Here is a 27313-nt window from a genome sequence, read left to right as displayed (position 1 = left end):
CTTGCAGCTGATATGGATCCAGGCTCCTCTTCCTCCTCCTCCAAGGTTCTCTCCAGAGCCAGTCAACCCCTAGCTCCATTCTCTGATTTTGCAGGAGAGGTCATCACTTTGATCCTTTAGACCCTTTTTGGTGACTTCGTTCTTCAGATCCATTCTGTCTTCAAGGAGCCTTAGTGAAGCATACATTAACTGAATGATGTGGAAGTTTCCAAGAACCCAGATCCAGGTGGGGTCTGCCCTTCACCTCCCACTTCAGCCTGACCCCACCGAACAAACCCCACCTTCCCTTTTGGTTTCTACTTCTCTGGTCTGGGAGCAGTGTGTTTAAAGGCAGGATGCCCTCGCTCGGGTAGATAGCTTGGTCGGTTTCAGTTCTGACCTTCTCCCTTACCCGTTTGACTCTTGCTTTGATTCTCAAGGGGTCTTTGAGCCGAGAGGTTAGGGTGATGTCTGGGGGGCAGGATTGATTTCATGGTAGTCAGATCAGTTCCTTTTCCTAGGCACTTTGGCTCTGGTGTCTGCCTTTGATCCAAGTAAAGTCAGATAGTTTGAAGTTCTCCTGTCAGGTTCTTTGAATCTCAGGCACTCTGTTTGGGGCCAATTTCAACTTTGGTTTTCGAAAAGGTACCCTCTAGATATAGGAATGGAATCTGCTCCAACCCACTCCCCATGGTTTCTTTTCGTCACCTCTTAACATCATCCTGCTCGACATGGATAGTCAGCTTCCATAAGTCTTGAGGACCCTTGCCAAGTGGGTTCCCCTTTTCCTTCTGAGCCTTCTCTAGAGTCCCTTACTGCTGAGGAGCATGGGATGCAGGCATGTAAAAGGAGACATTTGAACAACTGGAGTCCCCTAGTCCTTCACTGAAAATACTGACTTCAAGGAAATGGAGAGTTCCCCAAGATCCTCCTTGGGAAAACTTTTCTCCTTTGGGGACATCCTAGAATTATTGAGCCAAGAAGGGGTTGGTCCACCAATGCAGTCATCTGGATGTGCTAGATGGACCTGCAGGACACCCAATTCCACGTCAAGATAGTGGGGCAGTCCAGGAGGGTCCTCCAGTTTCAACTGAGAGCAAGTCACATTCAGATGTCCTATGTCACTGTTCCAGTATTCTCTTCTATAGGGATCTCCCACCTAGGCCAGTATACCAAAGCCTTATGATCTTGTATGCACCGTACTTCTGTCACATACTCTCTGACAAGATGTGGGGCATAAAAGTGACCTACAGACAGTTATGCAGACATCTTTGCTGCCCGTTCAAATGCTGTTATCGTTCATTGATCTGAATGCCTTGTTGCTGTGCTGAATACCTAGTCATCAGATAAGTGCCCCATTGAGCACTGGGCATCAAGAGGAAACGGCGGCTGATTATGTCAGAGTCCTAGACGGATTCTGCAGATGTCTGTCAGGGAGGAGGTACCGGGTACTGCTACTGAATCTCAAAGGATCAGAATCTCTGGTATTTGTTGGGGCTGACATTTCATTCAAGAAAAGACAAAGCATGTTTCAGTCTGTCCTAAGGATCCTCAAAGGGAACGGCAAGAGTTTATTCAGTGCTTGTTTTCTGCCTCGATGGTGCTAATGTTTCCTTTAGGGGGTTTCGATGCCTGCTCTTCCTTGATACTCTACCCTTTCCAAATTGCCTAAGGAACCGGATTCCTTGAATGAGGATTGAGTCTGATGAAGGGTCCTTGTCCTATTCACAGATACCTTCACCTTTGGCTTATGGTTCTGATGAGGAAGATTCTATTAGCCCCGGGTCTCCTTTTGAAGAATTGCCTTTTAGGGACACATTTGCTAGGATGATAGAATACTTTAAGTACGATTCTTTTCAAGTGTTTGATATTCAGAGGAGATAAGAGATGCTTCATGTGGATACTCCCAAACCATCTGCTGTTTCTCCTGTGTTGGCTGCTTTAATTAGGCACTTTCATTGCTTAAGTGTCCTGCTGATCATGCTGTGGTGTCAGTCTGCTCTGACAAACCTTCCAAGCTCTTGCCCTCTTCCAAACTTTTGCCTTCTGATAAGGATAGTAGGGCAATGGAGGGCATTAGTAAAAAGGTTTACAGCAGTACTACTTTGGCCTTTAGGGCTATTAATTACCAGATACAAGTGACAAAATATGCTCTGGCCTTTATTATTCAGGCTTGTCGGGTATTTCTGAACTCCCTGATTCTGAAGGCAAATCTTCTGCCTTATCTATTTTAGGTTCTACTTCTCAAGTGTCTCTACACTTTATCAAGTGTAGCTGTGATGCTGCTGATGCCTTTTCTGGAGCTGCAGCTTTGTCACGAGGCATTATTATCTTTGTCATCAGTTTTTGCCTGAGGACATTAAGGCCAAGTTGTTGGATTCTCCTTTGGATATTTAACATCTTTTTGGGACTGCTGCTGCTGACCTGTTTGTCTTTCAAGAGAACGGCAAAGCCTTGCAGGACCTTAAACATATTTTTGTCTCTCCTATCCATAAGTTCCAGAGGTGGTATCCTTCTAGATCTGCTGTGGGCAACTCCTCCAGACTTCTAAAGGCAGGAAGTATCATATGCAAGCCTCCTCTGCTAAGGCTTCTCAGACTTCTGTAGCCCAGAAGCCGCCTTTTTCTAATAATCCTACTTCTTTTTGACAGTTTGCCCCCTTACTCTTAGACCAGGTTCTTTTGTCCTTTTTGTTTTCCAAAATAGCCTCTCATCACTTCATACTCTTGGGTTCTTTCTATCGTCCGTCAGGGTTATTTCATGTTATGGAAGTCTCTTCCCTCCTTTTTCATCAACCTCTTCTAGAGCAGCTTTGTCATTTCATGGAGGTCCTAAGGTCCCTGGTGAACCAAGGAACCTTTCAACCTATTCCGCCTTCCCAAGTGGGAAAGGGATTTTATTCCAGGATGCTCTTTGTTCCTTGAAAGGAGGACACTGAGACCTCTTCTGGATTGCCCCCTGCTCAGCACCTTTCTCAAGGTCCCCTTTTCAGATGTTTAATCTTCAATTCCTGTTTTCTCTTTTACAAACCCAGGATTTTGTGGTGTCTTTCGGTCTGAAGGATGCTTACCTTCATATCCCTATTCACCCTCTTTTCAGGAAGTTTGTACGTTTGTGTTTCTTCCTTTCATTTTCAGTTATAGGCTTTGCCCTTGGCCTCTCTGCTGCCCCAATAGTATTCACAAAATACCTAGCTCCTGTGATTGCTTTCTGTAGCCTCCAAGGCATTCAGATTTTTCCTTACTCTAGATGATCTGTTGCTTCAGGCGCCTTCTTTCAGTCACCTGTTACAAAATCTGGACTTCACCATCTCTCATCTTCAAAGTCTGGGGTTCACTATCAACCTCCAAAAGTCCATCCTGACTCCCTCTCAGGATCATGTGTGTCTGGGATGTGGGATTCAGTTTTGTCATTGACATCCTTCTTTCAGTTTCTTCTTCCTCTGACTGCCATTCCAGCCAAAAAGTTTCTTTGGGCCCTGAGGTTCATGGCCTCTTCTATTCCACTTCTTCCTCTTGCAGACTGCATATGCAGAAATTTCAGTGGTACTTCATCAGTTTGGTGGCTGTAGCATTGCCACCCTCATGACTTCAGTGTACCTCTCCTTGTATAAAAAAGGAATTCAGGTGATTGATTCAACGCTTTGCTCTCAACCCAGGCCTGCCCTTTTAGCTGCCTCCACTCCAGTCTCAAAAACTGTTCATCAATGCCTCAGACAGGGGTTGAGGAGCTTCATGTGATCACCTGAAAGTTCAGGGTCTCTGAGCCCCCCCCAATTAGAAGTCAGATTATATCAACATCCGAGATAAGAGCTCTGTTTCTGACCCTTCATGCTTTTCAACCAGTGTTCTCTCCAGGCCTGTTGAAGGGTGTACACAGGCAACACTACAGTGATGTAGTACGTCATCAAGCAGGAAGGCACAAAATCTTACCTCTTCTACAGAATGGCTCTTCAGGCTTGGGAAGTGGTTTTCAGTTATCGGTTAACTTTTCAGACAGTGTATACATTCCTTCAGAGTACAGTTTAGTGGCAGATTCTCTAAGCAGATCCAGCACACAAGGTTACAAATGGATGTTTCACAGAGATGTGTTTCTGGACATTGCCCATTGGTGGGGAATGCCTCGGGTAGATCTTTTTTCCTTGCCTCTGAGCAGGCAGCTCCCTCTCTTCTTTTCTGGAGTGCCTTGCCATCTCGTGCGGAAGACGGGTGCCCTTCCTTTCCCTTGGAAGGGGATGTTTCTTTATGCTTTCCCTCCTCTTCCTCTACTCCCAAGAGTCCTGCAGAAGATTCAGCTGGACTCTCTAAAGATCTTCCTAGTGACTCCATTTTGGCCAAAATAGCACAGATTCCCCCCTTAATGCATCTGGCCAGAGGCCATCACCGCAAGTTACCTCACCGGTTGAAACTCATCCGTCCTCACTTGTCCACTCCAGCTAACTTTGAGTGATAGGGTTTTGTTCCCTTTCAGGCATCTGTTTTCTGAGGATGTGCTCGGTTTTACAGGAGGCAAGGAAACCTTCAACCAGAAAATCTTGTATGTCCAAATGGAAAAGATTTTCTGTCTGGTGCCATGTTCATAACCAGGACCTTTTTAGTGGGGGGGGGGTCCCCTCTGGTCATCTATTTGTGTGAGTTGCTCCAGTCTGGCTTGGCCTATTCTTCTGTGAAGTCTAGTTTGTCAGCCATTTGTGCTCATCTGCCCTTGAAACCTCCTTTGGTTTTGAGGTGAAACAATTTCTTAAAGGTGTACTGTACCTTGGACCTCCAAAGACACCTATTCCTCCTCAGGCTCTGGAAAAATGGACTTGGGCTCCTTTTGAGCCTGCAGATTCTGCTTCTTTGCAACATTGTATCTAGAAGACTGTTTTGTTGCTGGCTCTTACTTCTGCTCAGAGGTCCTTTTGGCCATTCCTTCTTTTTCAGTTTTTCACAGGGAGAGGGTGTCCCTTTGTACTAATCCTTATAATTCCCAAGGTAGTAAAGGAGTTGTCTTTGAATCAGTCAGTACATCTCCCTTTCTTTTTCCCTTCTCAGTCCGTTAGTAAGAGGGTATTGCATACCTTGGATTTTCACAGACAGCTCAGGTACTGTTTGCATAAAACTAAGGCCATTTATAAGTCTGATCAGCTTTTTGTTTCCTTTCACCCCAGGACATTGGGTTATGCTGCTTCTAACCAAACCATCTCATCCTGGATATCCAAGGCCATTTCTTTTTCTTTTGATTATAAATCTTTGTCTACTTCTCTTAGAGCTCTTTCCAGTAGGGCTATTGCCTCTTCTGGTGCCTTCTTCAAGGGATTGGACAGAATTCCATCCTTGAAGTTGCTACTTGATCTTCAGTGCATACTTTTTACTAAGCATTACAAGTTGGATATGGTTTCTAGGGCCAAAGTAGGTTTTGCTAGAACCAGTTTATATGGGTTTGTTGAAGGCTCTTCTCAGGCCTTCTACCTTCCATTCTGTTTCTTGAGCTATAGAAGGGCATTGTACAGTTGTGTAAAATCTCAGCACAACAGTAGATGTCCTCCTCTTCACTGTTGCAGTATTCACTCCCTTCCTCCAACCCCCTCTTGTTGTTTTTGTTTTTGATTCCCATCTGACTGAGGGTCTCCCCCTTTTCTTCTCTTGGATGTTCAGGGATTCCTTTGTTCTATGGCAACTGTTATCTAATCGGCCAATTCATTTCTGGGTAACTGCGAACATATATCACTTCTATGCCCTACATCCTGTGCAGGACGTTTGTGTGATGTACAGCACATACAAGATCATTTGGTATACTGGCCAAATATCGTGCTGCCCTAGGTGGGAAGTCCCTAAAGTAAAGAATGCTGCAACAGTGAAGTGAAGGACATCTGTTATGTTAAGATTTTACACAACTGTACTTTCAAGGCACTGCCATTTGGTCCTGCCACAGTCCCCAGGGTGTACACCAAATGCATGGCAGTGGTTGCAGCATTTCTTAGTCTACAGGAGTTTTGTTTGTTCCCATACTTGTCTCATAACTGCTTCCATGAGGGATGTACTTGTTCAGGTCTGGGACTCCATGCTCCAACAATGTCCCCAGCTAGGAACTGCGATCAACAAGATGATTACTTTTCTTATCGGCATGTAATCTCCTTTTTGTCTGTGATTTACTTAAACTGATAGAGCTTCTTTGTTTTTTGTACCGGTTCCATTTTGTTTTCTGTTTTGAGAAATCTGCTTTGCCTGGTATTTTTGTTCTATGTGGCCGACAAGACACTTTAATTACCCAGGCTGCACATTTCACATGGATTTTATTTTCCATTGGTTAATTTGTTTCTTGAGTGTCACTTAAAGTACACTGAGTATATCTGTGGGTCTTTTCTTTCATGATCAGACTCAGGCCAGCAAAAACTGTAAGCATTGTTTGTGACTCCCTGCTGGTTATTGTCCCACTGACCTTCCCATCCTTTGATCTGCTTTTTAAATTTGATGATTTTAAGCTGCCCACCCTTACTGTGAATTGAGCTTTATAAGCTTCTGCCTTTCTAGACTGCTTTTGATATCTTGAATTATTTTTTTTTTTTTTAGGGGGGGCATTTTGCTTCTTCTTGTCTATTCTACTTGCTCTGAATTCAAGATAACAGCATTGTACTTGAAACAGATTATAAAATTGTGAAGTGGTGTATTTTTACTTTCTAGCAAGTTGTCTTCTGTATTGTTACAAGAGGACAGAAGATTTTCTGTCTAGTGGCAGTGCATGGTAACTTGGTCTGTATAGGCTGGGAAAACGCACTAGAGATTCCTGCATATAGTTGTATTGGTCGATGGGCTTATTAATCAGTTTACCTTGGTTTTAGTGGATTTATAAATTCTGAACAATTGAGTGGCTTTTGGCTGATTTGTACAAATCAAAATGCTTTTATTGAATAGTCACAATGTTCTAATCTGTTTCCAGTACAATGCTGTTATCTTGAATTACTTATTGCTTTTCCTTAAGGTTGTTTGTTTTGGTGTAGCATTTTATTCTGGATGCTCTTACACTGCTTTTACATTAGGAGGACTGGGATTATTTTTCTAGTGGCAGTAGGTGTTTGCCTAGTCTATCTGAGTTGGGAAGCACACAAAAGGTCTCTTAAGTGTATTCATTTTATTTGCCAGAGGGTTCTGTAAGTCACTTTTGTATACTTCGAGTTCTGGTATAAATTCGGCACATTTGCATGGAGCTGCTCATCATGCCAGTGCCCTGTACAGTTGCAAAGCTTTGGAAACATTGCTTATTTGCATTATACTGTGAAGATGTACTGTGCTATTTATTTCTTTGCACTTCTTTAAAGTTGCATTTTCAAATTGGTGTAAGGTCTGATATTCTGCACTAAAATGCATTGTATCTAGTGTTTGTTAGTATTAGGCATCTGTTTGTGGTTTCCTTAACGCATTACATCCAAGTGACCTCTCCAGGTGCATCTGCAGTTAACTCTTACTGACACCTCTGGGTGTCAATATTGCTTGTTCATTTTTGCATCAATAATTCTAAAAACATGTTATGTATAAGGTTTTAAAATATTTCATCTTAAATCTTACACAACTGCAAACTCAACTGTATTAATATTTGACCTCTGTCTAGTACAGGTAAATAGATATTAACTGTTTTTATGATATTAATTTATATAGATGTAATTTTCAAATTTTTCTAAATATCTTAACCAAGTAACACAGAACTCCTTAGCCTCATATGAAAGCTCTAGATGAGTAAAATGTTGGTGACAGTATGTGTGTAACTTGAGTGGTTGCTGAGATATTGTAAATTGTTTACAAAATATTACAAACATAATATTTACTGTTTACTGTGACTTAGAAAAATCAGTTTAAGACCTAGTACCTAAAGAATGCTACCACTATAAAAATAGTTTGCGCTGAAGAGTTTGCCATTTATACTTCTATCATAATCCCTATCATTTGATTCTGTCAAAAGGCGGCTGTGCCCATTGGAAGTTACAGTGCAAACTTCCTGAGCGACATTGGAGTGAATAAGTTAATACTTGGGCCCCACAGCAGTAATTTTATTATATGAATAGGGTCAAAGTCTGCACTCTTATGCAGGAGAGGGCTGCTTTCATCTATCTGCGCTGGGACATGCTGGTGGAAAGCTCATTGTGTGCATACCCGATTGGGCTTGGGACATAGTATAAAACTTGCTTTTTTCTGATCATATATTAGCCTCGCATTTGTGCGAAGCTGTTCTTCAAGCAGCTGTTACTGGTGCCTTGTATATACGCAATCACCAGAAGTTGAAATTTCCCTATAAAAACTACTTTGGAACTTTGTCATTCCTGCGTTACTCACAGGGCAGCTAGTTTGTGTGGTGAGCAGTATTTATGCATTTGGGACTATTTAGGTCTACCTTACCTTATTATTGCACGTAGAACTATCGCAGCTCAAAGAGCATTTGGCTTGGGCACTGGACAGCATCGCTGATTAGGTTATCTGTAGATTATGCAAAGTAAAAACCCTTCCCTCACCCGGTTACAAGCACTGTCCACTCCTATCCCTTCCCAAGTACACATTAGGACCTGCAACCATGGATGGGCACTTTCCTAATGTCTCTGTGTGCAGTTTAGTGGACATGGGCATCCAGAGGCAATGTAACAGTTGCCTTGTGTACACTGACAACCATTTAATTCTCAGACAAATACAGTTCGTGAGAGATGTAGTTACCAATTGACACTGGAGGCTAGCCTCTCACATGCAGACACAAAAAGCAGCAAACAGGTTGTCAGCGACTCATACATATCACTCACCATGCCCATAAAGGACTGCGCGCGCACACACACACACACACACACACACACACACACACATACACACACACACACACACACACACACACACACACTCACCCCACATGTAGATGTGCTCACATGTAACTTACCCAAACTTCAAAGGTCTCTCAGGTGCAGTTCTCAGAAACTCCACATGCACACAAACAAGACAATTCCCATCACAACACACAAAGCCACCTCTCATCGTTTCTCAGCTACGAAGACCATAATGCAAAAAAACTCCACAATCGAATATATTGGTCATAGGAGACTCCATTGTGAAACGGTGATGTCCCTCTTACCAGGCTAGATAAGGAGAAGGTTACAGTTAGTTGCCTGTCAGGGGCCAGGGGTTGCCAGATCAAATTAACTCTCAGTTCAACTACCAGTATGACTTGGTCACAGTCCATGTGGCCATGAATGACCTGAGATGTACCTCCTGGAACTATATGAAGAGAAACTTGATTGAGATCTAAGGCTGTGTCAAGTGTCACAAGCAAGTTTGAGCCTAGCATTGAGCAGCACTCTGCCATTATCAAGGATGATGCCACAATCCCAGCAGAAAATTATAGACTTTAACAATTGGTTTGGCTACTAGTGTCATTCAAAGGGGTCCAATACTTGGCAGCTTGGGGGGAAATGGTTGACAGACCCCTCTGCTTTGTCAGGGATGGTCTTCACCTGTCCCCTCTGGTTTTTGAATATTGGCCAAAACATTATACACCCCTATAGAGCCTTGTTTAGGCATTGCCAAACAGACAAACCTTCCAGCAGAACAAAAGCTACTTAGGACATGCTTAAAGATGTTGCTGCTCAATGCTAGATGTCTCAAGAAGAAACTGCACCAAGCTCTCCTAACCCTGGAGAATCCTGATATCTGTGCAGTTGCTGAAACATGGATCAAAGCCATGGAAAAATCCATCATGCCTTTCATCATATGTTCATACCACCCACTGCACATGAAAGAGCAAAAGTCAGAGGTGTATCTATCTACATAAAAGATGAGCACACTTCAAGGCTGGTCAAACAATATGACATGCTTGAGCTGCTTTGTGTCCAACTAACCATGGGAAAACTCCATTACCATATACTTGCTAGCTACAGGTCCCCCACCATAAACCAGGATCACTTGCTTTCCAGCCCAATGCCATACTCATGGATGATTTCTACTCCTCCATTAATTGGGAGGCATACATGACCGCTAACATGCAGGCCCAAAGATTTCTTGACTTTATAAATTCAAATGCTCTGGATCAGCTAGTCTGCACTCCCATTAGGGAACAAATATCATAGATCTGGTACTCAGAAATATGGGAGAGGGATGTCCCCCATGTGATGTCCTCATTGATAAGATCAGATCACAGAGCTGTCTCCCATGAAATAAAGGGAAAACTAGTCCCCCACATAACCTCAAAAACTTTAAGAACTCCTTTAAGGTAAATTACCACCTATTAGTGATGCCATAGCTAGTTTCCAAGCTCCCCCAAATCCAGAAAGTGCAAAAACCTATGCAGAGGCTTACACAAGCCCTGTACAACCATATATACAACTGCATAGAAAAAGCAGTATCAGACCGAAATAAACCCAGGTCAAACAGCAAAAACAAGCCACCCTGGTAACCCTTGGTATTAATAGGTTGTACAACAAAAGAAAATACTGTCAAAGTAAGAGGGAATGTGCTCAACAATAGTTCCTTTTTAGTAAGCAAATTCGGGAACTAATCAAGTCTCTGAAAGTAGACTTTGAGGTAAAAAGCCTCCAAAGCTATGGATAATCCTAAGTCATTTTTCAGTAATGTCCACAATCTTAAGGGCAACTCCCAACATGTGTGGAATTGGTTGTAGATGGAGTCACCTATACTCCGCCAGAAGATGTAGCAAATCTGCTGGCCAACAAATTCATCTCAAGTTTCATCTCCCCATCACCCCAATCCAGTTCTACTTCAAGAAATATCCTCCACCACCAATTATCACCAAAGAATAGGTAGTTGCTGAGCTCTCTAAAACTAATGCACTGCTTCAGTAGGGTCTGACAGTATACCAGATTGCCTCTTAAACAGCCTAAATCAGGACTTATCAAGACCATTAGGATCTTTATTTAACCACAGCCTAGGTACTGGTTTTGTCCCAATATTGTGGAGTACAGCAACAGTCATCCCTCTGCATAAAGGGAGACCATCTACTGACCCAGGAAATTACAGAGCCATACGTTTGACTAGCCTTATACATATAAGGGCAGGGAAAGAATAATTCTGGAGTTTATAAATAATAACATAAGAAAACCATCAAACACTGGACTGACCCAATTTGGCTTTTTCAAGGGCAGGTCATGCCTACTGAAAGTTGTGGATTTCTTTGCGAAAGTCATTAAGGCCATAGATGAGGGTAAAACAGTACATACCGCCTACTTTGTCCTGGCCAAGGCATTTGACACAGTTTCCCACTCTGGTATTATAAATTCTCAAAACTGGGCATAAATCCCTACTTCACCATTTGGATGACCAACTGGCTCACAGATGACGTGGTTAAAGTGGATGAATTCAGACCCAGCAAAAGGCCAGATACTAGTGATGTTCCCTAAGACTCTGTGCTGGGACCACTCCTGCTCAGAATATACTTCTGTGAGGCTAACTTGGAAGGTCTCTGGGTGACAGTTTGCAACTACTGTAAGCTGGGGACAATCACTGAATCTCCCAATGATGTAGATATCCTTCAGGAGGGTCTAGATCAGACAAATGACTGGTGCCAGATCCATGGCCTAAAATTGAAAAAAATGCATTATCATACCCTTTAGGAAGTCAAATACTCATGCAAATTGCAACATCAATAGCACAACCCAAGAGTAGACTCAGAGGTGAGCGAGCTAGGTACACAGGTAATAGCCTGAATTTTGACCACCATGTATCCACAGTGGTGAGGAAGTCTTATGTGGCACAGTTCATAGGTAATTACTAGGCTATTGGCCCTAGGGCATAATTAAGCCTAGCCAAAATGTTTCGGATTTCGCCTCCCTTGGGGTTTAGTTACGTGCGCCTCTGTCGAGCAGGGCCACAGACGTGATTCCTGGGGTGAATTTCCTGTTTCCCAACCACTAATCAAGATTCCTCTTGAAAAGTGCTAGTGAGGGGCTCTGCTTCACATTTATGGGGACCCTATTCCAGAGCAAGGGGAGTCTCTGGGACACAAATCTGCCCCTCCAATATTAATGCTGTCAGGCTAATGTCCCTTGAGCGTGCAACTCTGGTGGATTGGGTCTTCCTTAGGTGGAGCACTTCCAGCAATTCGGGGTTTGCCATAGCCTTGTATGTTAGGCATAGGTCACCTCTGGGTAGTCTGTACACGACAGTGTATAGTTCGAGGTTTTTTTGGCATAGGGAATGTGTTTAAGGCTTATCCTCTTTGTGAGGTACTTTTGAGGCCTCTCCAGTTGTTGCAGATGTCTTGTAAGGTACATCCCAAATGGGGCATTGTATTCCATTATGGGTCTAATGAGTGATGAGTAGAGGGGGACAATAACTTCCTTATTCCTAGATGCAAACCCCTTTGTGATAAGATGGGCCATGTAGAAGGATTTTCTAACCACTTTAGCGATGTGGTTGTTGGAGAGGTTACTATCCACCTGTGTCCCTAGGTCTCGTATCACACCCTCTGTGATAAGTGGGCTGCCACCTATGTTGTAATTCATTGGTACTTGTTTTTTCCCAAAGGTATGACAATGCACTTTTTGGCATTTAACTTGAGGCCAAAATTTTGGCACCACATGTCTATCAGTGAGACCCCTCTGAAGGATGTCTACGTCAGTTGGAGTCTCAATTATGGCACCCAGTTTGCAGTAATCTGCAAACTTTGTTAACCATAATCCCTCTGTTTTTGCTTGTACCTTGGAGAAATAGATGCCGAACAGGAGGGGTCCCAATACTGAGCCCTGTGATACTCCACTAGTCACAGGTGTGGAGTCTAATCTAGCGTTCCCTATTCTCACCAAATGGGTTCTATCTGCGAGCCAGTTGGCAACCCATCTTGTTACGTAGAGGTTTATGTTTAGGTTAGTGAGTTAGTCTATAATTCCCAAGTGGGGAAATGGTATCGAAGGCCTTGGCAAGATCCAAGGTATGCTGTGTGGATCACCTTCCCGTCATCTGTTGCCTCCGTGACCTTTTCGAAAAAATCATCCAGATTGAGGAGACATGACCATCCCTTTACGAACCCAAACTGGGTAGGGTCTAGAGTTTGTAGGTTCCCGATGTCTTTGAGTTCCATGATGATGCGTTCCATGGCCTTACAGACTAGGCTCGTCAGGCTGATTGGGCGGTAGTTCCCAGGGTCAGTGGTGGCACCTCCGTTGTGGAGTGGGATGACTGTTGCCATGTGCCACTCTGTGGGCACATAGCCTGAGGTGAGGCTGTGGTTAAACATGGTATTAAGGTGCGGGAATAATTTGTTTTGGAGTTCATGTATCACGCAGCCTGGGATACTGTCAGGTCCCATGGATGCTGTATTTTTTGCTTTGGAGAGTGCTGTTTTCACATGGGTGTCTCGGATTTCAGGAGCAGCACAATCGTCTGGTATGGATATGGGCCCTCTAGGTGGCGATCTGCCAGTATATTGGCGATATCAATGGGTTCCGTGACTTTTGAACCATTATGCTGTAGCTCAAGAGCAGATCTGAGTATTGCAGTTTAGGTTCTTGACATAGCTAAAAAGTGCCTTGTGGTTGTCTTTGGTGTCTGTTGCGATTTTTCTTTCAAAGTTCGCCTTAAAGGTTTTTATGAGGGTTCTTAGCTTTTTGCTAAGGTTGGTCAGGGATCCCTTCCATTCCTGGGTTTTTACTCTTTTTTTTGTAATAATTTCTTCCTTCTATTGTAGAGCTTATTTATTGCTGGGGTCCACCAGACTGGTTTCCTCTTTTTGGAGGAATGGGTCTTGGTCTTGTTTGGGATAGCACGGTCCATGCACTTGTGTAAGTGCTTGTAGAGTGCTTTTGTGTGGGATACAGCAAATTCAATCATATTTACATTCTGCGTGGGAGTAACAAAACTTGCCAGCTCTGTTTTGAGTAACATAAAGTTTGCTTTGGAGAAGTTTTTTATCGTGGTTTCCCTGGGAGGGGGTGAGGGTGGTATGTGGATATCTAGGGTGATGAGTTTATAGTCTGATCTGACCAATAAGGAACTTACCACAGGTGTGGAGCATTTATCCCCCATGTTGGTGATAACCAGGTCCAGTATATTGTTACCTCTCGTGGGGGTGCTAATAAGCTGGTCCAGGGCATTTGAGTTTATATATTCGAGGAAGCGCTGAGCAAAGGTATTGGTGCTTCGTAGTTTTCCCAGTTAATGTTTGGGTAATTGAAATCACCCATTATAAGGGTGTTCGGTTGGACCTTCATATTTTCCAGTATCTCGAGGAACAAGAAGTGGGTGTCTTGGGTCGAGGATGGTGATCTGTAGCAAGCTACAATCTGAATTGCAGATGTTCTTCGTCTACCATTGCTGCAGTCCTTGCATATGGGTATTCCGCTGTCCACCATCGGCCCGAATACCAAAGGGCTAGAATCTGGCGTCGGTCATGGCGCTCGAGGCTGACGTCAGAACGTGCCAGTACAAATGCGCATGACCGACGCCATATCCTCAGTCTTTCTTGCCGCGTGGTCCTAAGCAGAAGCAGCGTTTGCAAGTGCCGTTCGGCGTTCTGGAATTGTCGGTTTTCGAGTTTCAGACCGGAGACCAAGCTGGGCTAAGTACCTTGTTGGGGACGCTTTTTGTCTTTTTCTTGCCTCAGTGTTAACGGATGTCAGAAAAAGTTAATAACTGTATTTCTTGTGGGAAACAGATTCCTCATAGGGATTACCATTCACTCTGTATTCCTTGTCTAGGGCCTGAGCACGACGTTGTTGGGTGTCGCTTTTGTGCTACATTTAATAAGCGCACTATTAAACGTCGGTTAGATTGTGCTAGGTTAGTGTTTGGTAAACGTTGTAATTATAATATGCCGTCGGATTCCCCGGCGCCCGGTTCTGCTAAGAAACGCAAGGAGAAATCTTTGCGGTCCAAACAAGATGAGTCGTCCATTGCGGACGCCGGTTCGGTAGAACCACCGACTATTTCAACGGCTCCTTCTGAAAGTTTACCGGAGTCTCAAGGGGAGCCTTTGCTACTTCAGTAGGTGGTTTCTCCTGTAGTAGGCCAGGCTGAAGGTGCTTCTCAGATGTCGGTGGTTCCCTCCCCTCACAGGGTTTCTAGGCCCCCCCCTTCTCATAGTAAAAGCCTTTCTAAATCTAAGTCTGCCCCTGCTGGTGTCAGTCCCCAGGGTCCAGCTCCTAGAAGGCACATGTTAAAGATGGCGGAGGATTTGATTACTTTAATTAGGGGTTCTATGCCTCCCCCCCGAGAAAAGGCCCAGGGTAGGGCCAAGGATGGAGGGTCTGGATCAGTCTTCCAATGACTCTGATTCTTCTGTGGAAGAGCTCCAGGATTTCCCTCCCTACTCTGATTCAGAGGCTGAGGATTCTACTCCCTCTGCGTCTCCTCCTGAAGATTTTTCTTTTTCTGAAACCTTGCATTCCATGAGGGAGCATTTTAAATGGGAAGGCCAGGATTATTCTGATTCTCGTAAAAGGCTTAGAGAATTCTTGTTTTTGCCTCAGCATAGGCCTTTGGCTATTCCCCCTGTATTGGATGTAGTTCAGGATGTATTTTCTGAGGCTTCTCTAAACCCTGACTCTTTGCCTCCTGCCCCTGCTAAACCAGATAGATACTACAGGGTACCGGAAGCGCACAAGTATTTGTACAAGAGTCCTAGGGCTGACCCAGAAACCATTACTCAAGGCCCCAAGGGTGTCAGGGCTGCTGTGGTTAAGAATCCAGTTCCTTTGGACAAGGATGCTAGGGCTCTGGATAGGTGGGGTAAGAAATTGTATACCTCTTCCACTTTAGCTATGAGGGCCTTAAATTGTCAGTTTCATATGCTCAGGTATCAAAATTATTTGCTGGGCCAATTGAAATGTAAAGTTGATGCTTTGTCTGAAGGTATTGAATGTAAAGAGCTTCAGGATTTAGTGCATGTTTCAGACCAAGTTGGTAAGCATTCTTTGCAATGTGGTTTTGATGCTTTACAGGCTTCTTCCAGGGTGGCTGCTACTAGTTCAGTTCTTCGCAGGCATGCCTGGTTAACAGATCAGACATTGTCAGAGCATGTTAAGGCTCGAATTATAGATGCTCCTTTACAGTCTGATGTTCTTTTTGGTCCTCCTGTTGAATCAGTTTTGAAAAAAATGGAGGAAAAAGCTAAGTCTATGCAGACAGTTAAGGATTTTTTACAGGTTCAGCCCCCTAAGTTCAGTAGAAATTGGCCTACTAAAGGGTGGTCTTTTCCCTCTGCAGATTTAGTCTAGGGCAGGTCTAGGCGGGGTAGAGGTAGAGCTTCCTCTCAGGGCCCTGCTACTCCTAGGACTTTAGGTTCTTCTACTCCTTCTGCAGGGGAGGGCAGGGGTCAGTCCTTTCGGAAACAAACTCAATGACCTGCATCTTCAGCTGCCGGACTCTGCCATGCTGGCAGCTCCTCTAGGAGGAAAACTGGGATTTTTCGCAAAGAATTGGCATTTGGTTACCCAGGACAAATGGGTATTGGACATAATAAATCGAGGCTACAAGTTTTATTTCCACACATTCCCTCCTTTCAAAGGTATGCCGGATGTGCCTCATCAGCAAAGACTGGAAGCACAGGCACAAATTTCTTCTCTGCTTCAGTTGAAAGCAATACAGGAAGTACCTTCTGCAGAAAGAGGCACAGGGTTTTATTCCCGTCTTTCCTTGGTGCCAAAGAAAGGAAATACTTGGAGACCAATTCTGGATTTGTCCATTCTAAACACCTTTTTGGAAATTCCAAAGTTCAAGATGTTAACGTTGCAGCAGTTGCTGCCTATGCTGGGCAAAGATCATTGGATGGTGACTCTGGATCTCAAAGAGGCCTATCTTCACATTCCTATCAGGCCCAGTTGCAGAAAGTTCCTGAGATTTCGGAATGGGAATTTGCATTATCAGTTCTCTGCATTGCCCTTTGGCTTGTCTACTGTTCATTAGGGTATTCACAAAAGTCCTGGCTCCAGTAATAGCTTTATTCAGACTACAAGGAATTCAAATTTATCCTTATCTGGACGACTGTTTGATTCTGGCTCAAGGCAAGCAAGAACTTCTTCAACATCTTCAATATGTAATGACAGTTTTAAGATGCCTAGGGTATTCTGTGAACGAAATAAAGTCCAGTCTAGTACCCTCACAAGAGATGTGTTTTCTGGGTGTGAGACTGAATACAGCAACCCAGATGGCATTTCTTACCCTGGACAAACAAAGACATCTTCATCAATACTTCCTACAGCTTTCAGTAATGTCCAGGCTGACTGCAAAGACAGTCCTTCAAGCCTTAGGGTTCATGGCATCTTGCATTCTAGTACTTCCCAATGCCAAACTGCATATGAGGAAGTTACAATGGTATCTCAAAAGCGTGTGGACTCAACACAGCCACGATTTAGACACTGTCATTCGGATTCTCCCTTGCATACAAAAAGAATTTCTGTGGTGGGCTCAGGAATGTCACCTAAACAAGGGACTCTCTGTGACCCAGCCAGAGGCAAGTCAAATGTTAACGACAGACGCCTCGGAGTCAGCCTGGGGAGCTCATCTCGAAGGAAAATGGATTCAAGACCTTTGGCCCCCAGAGCTACTTCATCTACATATCAACATGAAAGAGATGCTGGCAGTTCAATTTGCTTTGGAAGCATTCAAGAGCCTACTTCATCCAGGAAAAATGGTTCCATCCCCTCGCTAAGGCCATTCTGGTGGCGGCTCATAAACCATCTACCAAGAAAACTTTACAACAGTAAATGGAAACGTTTCCATCTGGGCCAAAAGATAAAGAATTGAACCCATTTACTGTCCCTATTCCTAACTATTCTGGACTTCCTTTCCTGCTTTTTAGACACAGGAGCAAGTGCCTCCACAGTTAAGGTGCAGTTGGCGGCCATCTCCATTTTCACGGTGGGACGGCGCATAGGCTCCTTAGCATCTACAAAGTTGTAAAACCTTCTTAAGTGGGTGTTTTCTTTTGAAACCACCTGTCAAGACCGTCAGATTCCCATGGGATCTCACTCTGGTCTTACAAGCCTTAACGAGACCACCTTCGAGCCTCGGCACCTCAGTTCCCGTTGAAGTTCTTATCTTGGAAAACGGCTTTCTTAGTGGCTATTACTTCAGCCAAGAGGGTTTCAGAATGACAAGCTCTGTGTATCAAACCTCCGTATCTTATCTTTCACAAAGATAGTGTCCCTCAGGACTAATCATGCTTTCTTGCCTAAAATTGTGCTAAGCAGAATCAAACATTAATCAATCAATAAATCTTCCTGTATTTTTCCCAAATTTTCACAACAAAGGCGAATACACGTTGCACAAAATGGATGTACACAGACAACTGCATTTTTACTTGCACAGGACTAGAGAGTTTCGCAAGTCGGACCAGTTGTTTGTTTCTTATGCAAAGTCAGCCATGGGCAAGGCAATTGCTAAAGTGACTGTGGCAAATTGGATCTGTCAGTGCATTATGCTGGGATACACTTCATCTGGGAAGCCAGCTCCGGTTGGCGTCCGTGCTCATTCCAAAAGATCTGTAGCTACCTCCAACAGCCTTTGGTCTAGGGTTCCAGTAGGAAGTATATTTGTTCCAGCAGCTACCTGGTCCTCATCTCATCGTTCATTTCTCATTACAAACTGGATATGATTTCCAGGAGTAGGGCTTCTTTTGGCTCAAGGGTGCTTGGAATATCCTTCCGTAGGACCACCCAGGTTCTTAGGTTAGCTGGGGACTCTGTCCCACAGGTTGCAGATCAAATGAAGTAACTACTTCAGATAAAAGAAGTTATGTACTCATATACGTTCCATCTGAGTAGATACTTCATTTGTCTGCAACCGACCCCCCCCTGCCCATCCCCCGAACCTCGGGAATTTTTCTGATCATTCGGAGTTGGTTTCTGTCTCGAGTTGGTGAGGCAAAAAAAACGATCTGAGGTAATGTGGTTGGTAGTAGGGGATTATGGGTAGGGGGGAGCAGCTAGGAGCTCAGATCTTGGAGCTTGGAAAGCTGCCGGATCGGCTCCGAGGTCGGATCCGACACCCACAGGTTGCAGACAAATGAAGTATCTACTCAGATGGAACGTTATGCTGAGTACATTTATTTATTTATTTTTATTTTACATTTGTTAACCGGGCTAGTCCAACTGGATACATGTCCATTTTCAGTGGAGGCCCAAGGAGAAAAGTTCCGCTATCTACTACATAATAACAAAAAAGTACATTCCAATTACACAAGGAATTTAAATCACACTACACAGGGCATTTAAACCATCGTTTCAGGAAGTTCAAAAAAGGTGAATAGAGAGACAAAGAAATTAATTACGTACAGGTATGTAAAATATGTGACAGAAGTAAATAAATAGTTTAAAAGCTAACAATAGAATAACTAGAAAAATTATTGTTTGTAGTTGAGAGAGTCAATTTCTCAGGCAGAAATGAAAAATAAATTGAAGAAATAAAGTTAGGAGACAGTGCAAAGGATGCAGGAGAAGGTAGGAGGTAAATGATCAGCTAGGGTTATTGCATGAGCAAAGCCAGTGATTGGTTAGATAGTGTTTCAGTTTAGTTTTAAATAGTGTGATGGAAGTTTGGGCTATAAGGTCTGGAGGAAGTTGATTCCAAATTTTACCAACTGAGTTGGAAAATATAGAGTTACCTGCCATATTCTTTGATAGAGAAGTTTGAATCAGTATTTTATTGGAAGAGCGTAGGTTTTTTAGGTTGTTATAGGGTTTTATCAGGGTGGAGAGCATTGGTATATTTTCCGGGTGGTGAAGGGCTTTATGGGCAATTGTAAGCTGATAGTATTGAATTAGGTGGGGTAACTCCAGCCACCCTAGGTTAAGGAGGTTTGGGCAGTGATGTGTTTTATATGGAGAGGCAGTGGCAAATCTGTCAATGTTGTTGTAGGCTGTTGTAAGCCTATTGATGTTATGTTTAGAAAGATTAGTATATATGGGGGAAGCATATAGTAGTGTAGAGATAAGATATGTTCTAGCTATGGTAGTTCTTGCTTCAGGAGTTAAAGATTTGATTCTGTAGAGAGAACCTAGTTTTCTGTTAGTTGCTTTTATGATAGAGTTGATATGAAAATCAAATTTAAGTAGGTTGTCAATAGTAACCCCCAAGAGTTTGGTTGTTTGGTCAGGAGAGATAAGGGTGCCATTGTTAGAAGTAAGTGTGAAAATAATAGAGGGAGACAGATGTGTGGGTAGAAAGAGGAGAAGTTTAGTTTTCTTAGGGTTTAAGAGAAGACTGTGATTGGAGAACCATTGTTCTATAGTGGTAAAAGTTTTTTGGGTAAGGGAGTGGAGTTCTGCTTGGGTTGTGGAAGAGCAAATAATGGTGGTGTCATCGGCGTACTGAATACAAGTAGTTAGAGGGGTGGCAAGATACAGGTCGTTAATAAAGATGGAAAATAAAAGAGGACCTAAGATGGAGCCCTGAGGGACTCCTAAAGCTTCTTTTTTTTTGCTTGTACCTTGGAGAAATAGATGCCGAACAGGAGGGGTCCCAATACTGAGCCCTGTGATACTCCACTAGTCACAGGTGTGGAACTAGTCACAGGTGTGGAGTCTGATCCTAGCGCACAAATTTCTTCTCTGCTTCAGTTGAATGGGTACCTTCTGCAGAAAGAGCCAGGGTTTTATTCCCGTCTTTCCTTGGTGCGTAGGAAATGCTTGGAGACCAATTAGTGGATTTGTCCATAATTCCAAAGTTCAAATGGTAACGCAGCAGGCCTTGGCAAGATCAAGGTATGCTGTGTGGATCAAGGAGCCTATCTTCACATTCCTATCAGCCCAGTTGCAGAAAGTTCCTGAGATTTGAATGGGAATTTGCATTATCAGTTCTCTGCATTGCCCTTTAGCTTGTCTACTAAGCCCAGAGGGTAAAGTCAAAAGTCCTGGCTCCAGTAATAGCTTTTTCAGATTCAAATTTATCATCCAGATTGAGGCAAGCAGAACTTCTTCAACATCTTCAATATGTAATGACAGTTTTAAGATGCCTAGGGTATTCTGTGAGATAAGTCCAGTCTAGTACCCTCACAAGAGATGTGTTTTCTCCTACAGCTTTCAGTAATGTCCAGGCTGACTGCAAAGACAGTCCTTCCCTTAGGGTTCATGGCATCTTGTATTCTAGTACTTCCCAATGCCAAACTGCATATGAGGAAGTTACAATGAGTATCTCAAAAGCGTGGACTCTTTCTGTGGTGGGCTCAGGAATGTCACCTAAACAAGGGACTCTCTGTGACTCCAGCCAGAGGCAAGTCAAATGTTAACGACAGGCCTCGAGTCAGCCTGGGGAGCTCATCTCAAGGAAAATGGATTCAAGACCAGCTACTTCATCTACATATCAACATGAAAGAGATGCTGGCAGTTCAATTTGCTTTGGAAGCATTCAAGAGCCTACTTCATCCAGGACTGGTGTTGATTGGAACCCATTCTTATCCATTGTGCAGACAAGCAATGCTAGTATGGGAAACTGCTTTAACACTGCACATCACTCTTCGAGCACAGTTTCTGCCAGGAGCACAAAATTCTTTAGCAGATGTTCTGAGCAGACAGATTGTGGATCCTCACGAATGGAAGTTGGATCATCAGGTATTTCTGCAGTTGACCTTGGCTTGGGGAACTCCAGACATAGATCTGTCAACTGCCAAAGTTTTGCACAAGGCTATTTCATCCGAAAGCCTGGAAAATAGATGCACTATCCTTCAGCTGGAGCATGTGTATGCCTTTCCTCCTTTGCCTCTTCTTCCAAAGGTATTGTTGAAAGTCAGGAGGGACAAGCCTCGAATGATTCTCATAGCACCAGATTGGCCTCGGCAGCATTGGTACCCTCTCTTAAGGGGTTTGATTCAAGGGTCACCTTGGCCATTACCACGGATTCCTCACTTATTGACTCAGGAGGACAATCATTTTCTCAATGTCAAGGTGCAATCTCTTCACCTGACAGCCTGGAGCATTCAGTTTTGAGGAAGGAGGGCCTGCAGCTTCCACAACAAGTTTTGGGTGTTCTTTTGGAAGCCTACTACTCGGAAAGTTTATGCTGATAAATGGAAGAGATTTTTTCTTTGGAGTTCAGCTAAAGGCTTTGATGTTAAATTGCCTAATTTGAGTTCTATACTGCAATATTTGACTGTTTTGTTGGACAAAGGTTTGTCCTTCTCTTCTGTGAAAGTGCATGCTGCAGCTATTTCTGCTCACTATGAATGTGACCCTCCTTTGTTTTCTCATCCATTGGTTAAGCAGTTTCTTAGAGGGGCAAAAAATATAAGACCCCCAAGAAGAGCTCCCACTCCAGCCTGGGATCTTAATTTTGTTTTGGAGAAGCTGACTCTGCCTCCATTTGAACCTGCAGCTACAGCTGAGTTGAAGTTGTTGTCTTGGAAGACTGCTTTTGTTGGCTGTTACTTCTGCTCAAGGGTATCATAATTACAGGCCCTCATGGGAGTGGAACCATTTCTGATTTTTCACAAGGACAGAGTTTCCTTTGGAGAAATCCTACTTTTATGCCTAAAGTGATTTCAAATGTGGCATTGAATCAATCTATACATTTGCCTACAAATAAAGGGGAAAAAGTTTTGCATTCTTTGGATATTTATAGGGTTAAGGTATTATTTGAGCAGAACCAAAGAGTTCAGAAGATCTCAACAGTTGTTTGTTTCTTTTGCTTTGACTTCACAAGGGAAAGCTGTTTCAAACAAACTATCTCCAAGTGGATTGGCCATTGTATTGCTTTTGTTATTCTCATCATGGGAAAGATGTTCCTGCTGGGATCAGGCCTCACTCTACTAGGGCTACCTCTACTGCCTTTCTGAGAGGGGTAGCTACTAAGGACATTTTGGAGGCAGCTACTTGGAGTTCGTGCATACATTTACTAAGCATTATCATTTACCTCTTTATTCTAGGTCTAGGGCTGGGTTTGCCACTGCTGTTCTACAGGGCATGTTAGCAGCTCCTAATTCTATTTAGTTGGCCTTTCTGGGATTCTACCCATATGTAAGGACTGCAGCAATGGTAGATAAGAACATAGTGCAGTTTTGTACCTACCATAAATGTAGATGTTGGATATCCATTGCTGCAGTCCAAATCACCCCTTATTTAGGTGTTGGGTTTTGGGTGGTGTTTTGCATTCTGACGCCTGAGGCAAGAAAGACTGAGGATATGGCGTCGGTCATGCGATTTGTACTGGCACGAACATCTACATTTATGGTAGGTACAAAACTGTACTTTTTGTAAGTTGCACTTGGATGATCTCCGAGGCATCATACTTTGCAACCAGTCTGGAGGTGTGATTATCCTTGATGAATATGGATACGCCTCCTCCCTTTGTATTTCGGTCTGGGTTTTGTGGCCGAAATGTGTGATATGAGTTGTAGCCTGGTATTGCTGGGGTGCTCTCTTGAGCCTTGAACCAGGTCTCCATTACTGCACAAATATCGATGCTCTCCATATTGAGGAGTGCCTCGAGAGAGAGCATTTTGAGGTTTAAACTCCTAGCATTGAGCAACATGACCCTCAGTTTTTTGTCGCTGGTACTTGTTACAGCGGTGGATTTGTCTTTTGAGCCTTGCCTAAAAAAGGCACTATGGGGGTGGCAAGAGCCTTTGACAGTATCCTGAATCCCAGGGGTGACGGGTACAAACCGTCTCTGGCGAAGCATCGTGGCTTGTCAAGCATGTCATCCCAGGCAGACAGATACTGGATCCCCTTTAAATGACACGAGAAACTTAGCCAATTGTTGAAATTTATCATTTTTTCTTTGTACTGAACTATCATTCTTGGTGAGGGTAAGATACCGCTCAAGGCTAGGGTCGTACTTGCCTTGGTTACATGATCAGCAAGCTCTTCTATGTCCCTTTTTATGTAGTCCAGGGAGGTACGTCTCAGGTCATTTACACCAACATGGACAATGACAGTCGTATTTGTACTTGTCATGGACTGACCTGAGTGCGTGGGTAATGTGTCTGATTCTGGCACCCGACAAGCAGCTGACGGTGACCTTCTCTTTGCTCAGCCTGGTGAGAGGGACATCTGTGTGCCTGACTATGGAATCGCCTATTACAAGTGTGTTAGGTATGGTGTTTTGCCTTAAGGGCTGTGGTCGTCTGTCACACTGGTTTTGGAGGTTGTGTTAATTTCAGTGTGTTAGTGGGTGTAGGTTGCTTACAGGTCTGCTTTTGGAGGTCACTGCTCTTTCTGCAGATTTTTATTTAGAGCCTCCAAATATGTCTTTGTGTATCTATGTGTGGGGTTTGCAGTTGCATGTTTGGTGGGTCTATGTGCAGTGAGTGAGTTTATAAGTAAAGGTATGGCATCCAAATCCAAGGAAGATATTAGCCCCACTGTACTCTGCCCTCATTAGACCATTGTGTACAGTGCATCATTTTGCTTGTACTTGACTAGGCACTTGCAGTAGGTGGAGCAACCTCAGAGGTTCCTTCTAAAGAAAATGCAGGGTGAAAACATGTCCTTTGCAAATAGACTAAAAGCTCTATCCTTTTACTCAGTCATCTACCAACTATTAAAGGGTGACCTATAAGGCACTCATAAATCCAGACCTGATGGGAGCTGCTACATATCTGCAAGTCAAACAGCACAACGGTCACCTGATCCAGAAATCTAAACTTATTCAGCAACTCAAAACATGCTGGAGAGTGAGAGGTGCATCTCAGAGTTTGCCCCAGATCTTCCTTGTCCCTCTTCAAACACCGTTTGAATCAGTGGATGAGGAACTGCAAATTCACACCTGGTGTAGTGCCTATGTCCCTTATAGACAGGGGCATTATGTAACATAACTCATGGCATAGGCACAAACCAGTGGTATCTTCTTGTCCCTAGGGGCCATATATTGGGTAAAATAGGATTGTTTTGGTTAGGCTTGTAAGGGTTCTTAAGCTGTTAGCCTGGTAGTCTCCTATGAATATGGTAAAATCACAGTTGACTTTAGCCCATATAGTAGTTCATAGGATGCCACCTAGATACGGCTACTCAAATTGCCAACTCCCGAATTTGAGTTATTTCCCTATGTCAGCAGGCTTCTGAAGTCGTATCTTAGTCCATAGCAAGGTTGATTCTTCATGTACTGGGGTCAATGTCTGCTTCAATCACTCTGGTCCCTCGTGTCAGGTTTTACATGAGGGTGCTGCAGTGCACTTTCTTGGTGCAATGGTCCATGCTGTATTAACTCATGCAGTTCTTGATCAGTCATTCAGGATATGCAGACATCCTACTCATTGGTGGTTAACTTTCCCGATATTTGTTTAGGTTGTCCTTTCATCTTTCCAACCTGCATTGCCACAGTGCCCACAGATGATTGTATTACTTTTGTATACAAAAGCGAAGGGACTGCCTCTGCCTCACAAACCTAAAGCCCAGTCTTCTAGAGCAGTCTCAGCATCTGCAACTTCCTCCTTCAGAGTTCCAATAGATTATATTTGTGCTGTGGCTGCTTTGTTTACTGCTCATATCTTTTTCTATTATAAGATGGACCTGCAGTCTAGATCCTGGGCATCTTTTGGCTATACCATCCTCAAGAATATCCTTCCCTGAGACCTCCCTGGGCTTCGTAGTAGCTGGGGGGCACTGTTCCATTAGTTGAGGCTGACAGAAGAGATATTGGATACAAAAGTTATGTATCTACCATAATGCTAGATCAGTGTTGTCATCTGTCTCAATCTTCCCTCCTTCTGCACCCCCCTTACAAATTGTCACACAACTGGCTCTCTGTTGACTGTATTGGAACTGTCCAGAGCCTTGTCTTTTCTACAGTCTTGTATATTATGTCTTGGTTTTCTCTGGTTTCCGTATTCCCTTTTTTTCTTAGAATGTAAAGGTGCGTCTGGGATGTAGGCGGGTGAACTCTAGCTGAAGTACTGCATGGATAGAAGGGAATTATGGGTAGATGGGAGGAGCCTGAGCCCTGAATTATAGTGTCTAAAAGTTGCCATCATCTAATCCGATATACACTTTTGTTGAGATAGAAGAAAACATGGACCTAGAATTAAGGGAAGTACATAACTTTTGTTTCATGGAAAATAACCTTGTGTAACCTTAAGTTCTGTCTTTGGATAAAAAGCCTTCAGTAATAGTGCACCATAATGTCCCATTCCAGGAGAAGTGAGTTGTTTTGTTTGTTTTTGTTAGCTAATTAGATTATACTGTTTATTTTTCAGGTTCATCAGTAGAGAAATACTCACCATTCGAGAAGCAGTTTGGTTAACAGATAACACTTACAAGTATGAGGACCTTGTGAGAATGATGGGTGAAATCATCTCAGCACTTGAAGGGAAAATACGAGTAAGTTGTGCATTATCTGTAGATTAATTCATTCATTTTTTTTTAATGGCATATAGTCATATTTCAGTTTCTTTCTAGTTTAACGTGTGGGTTTCAGATCCTTGGACCAGCCAGCTGAGATTTTTCAGAGGTTGGTTGATCCAGGCCATAATTACATTGCTTCTGCTTCTCTAAAGAAGAAATGTCGGTCTTTTGATGTCTGAACTGTTACACCACTTTGAGATGGTACTTACGCCAGAAAATAAGCCACTGACTGAGGATGTGAAGTTGCATGTAATGTTGTGACTTTTATTTAATAGTATAACAAATATTGTGGTGGGCCATGGCTTGACAAAAGATGCATCAAACTGCAAGCTTCATTTTGTAATTTGAGAAGCATCAGTGGATGAAGTATGACCACCATAAGCCATTTTCTTATTAGTAGAATTAGACTCATTAGTTTAGTACCACTGAGTATTTCATAAACGGCCTCATCTGATCAATGAATAAACTTAGTGATTTAGTTACCTACTATGTTTCTTGTACTGCTAATAGCCAACACTCTAGTTAAAACTCTGCTTGCATTTCCCACATTTCTAATGTTCATGAAATATGTGCCAACCATTGGTTGTTGTACCAAAATCTGGAATCCATGTAGAAGTTTGTGCAGACCCTTAAGATGACTGTTCTTTTCTCTGGCATCCTTGTGCCTGAAAATGCTTTTAATCACAGTCTCTTAAGGCATTTTATTTTATACTAGTTTGTAGTTTTATCTATAAATGTGTTCTTTTTCCAGGTTTGTAATTGCCTGGTGTTGTACTATGGTGTTTTCTTATTGGAAAAGGAGTTTGCATTTAACAGAGCAGGTTGGGTAAAACAGTATCTGTTCTGTGAATTAAGTTTTGCAGTTGTGAAACACCATATTTTCTTGGGATGTAAATGCAAGACACTAGAGTAGCGACACACACACACAGACAGACACACACACAGACAGACACACACACAGACAGACACACACACAGACAGACACACACACAGACAGACACACACACAGACAGACACACATACAGACAGACACACAGACAGACGAACAGGCACACACACACACACGAACAGACAGACGACAGACGCACACACACACACAGA

General features: G+C 43.3%; 1 protein-coding gene across 1 annotated transcript in view; it reads left to right on the top strand.

Moving 5' to 3' along the window:
• The window catches only part of CCNF (cyclin F), a gene marked incomplete in the record, with an annotated part of 700297 nt that overhangs the window by 297580 nt on the left and 375404 nt on the right, over positions 1–27313 (top strand). The window contains 1 exon segment of the mRNA XM_044089259.1: positions 26065–26188. Coding sequence (XP_043945194.1) covers positions 26065–26188 — 124 coding nt within the window.

The sequence above is a fragment of the Protopterus annectens genome, chromosome 12.part0 (assembly GCF_019279795.1).
Source record: "Protopterus annectens isolate FY-2018-M chromosome 12.part0, PAN1.0, whole genome shotgun sequence".
NCBI lineage: Eukaryota > Metazoa > Chordata > Ceratodontiformes > Protopteridae > Protopterus > Protopterus annectens.
This window is presented reverse-complemented; position numbering and strand designations above follow the sequence as displayed.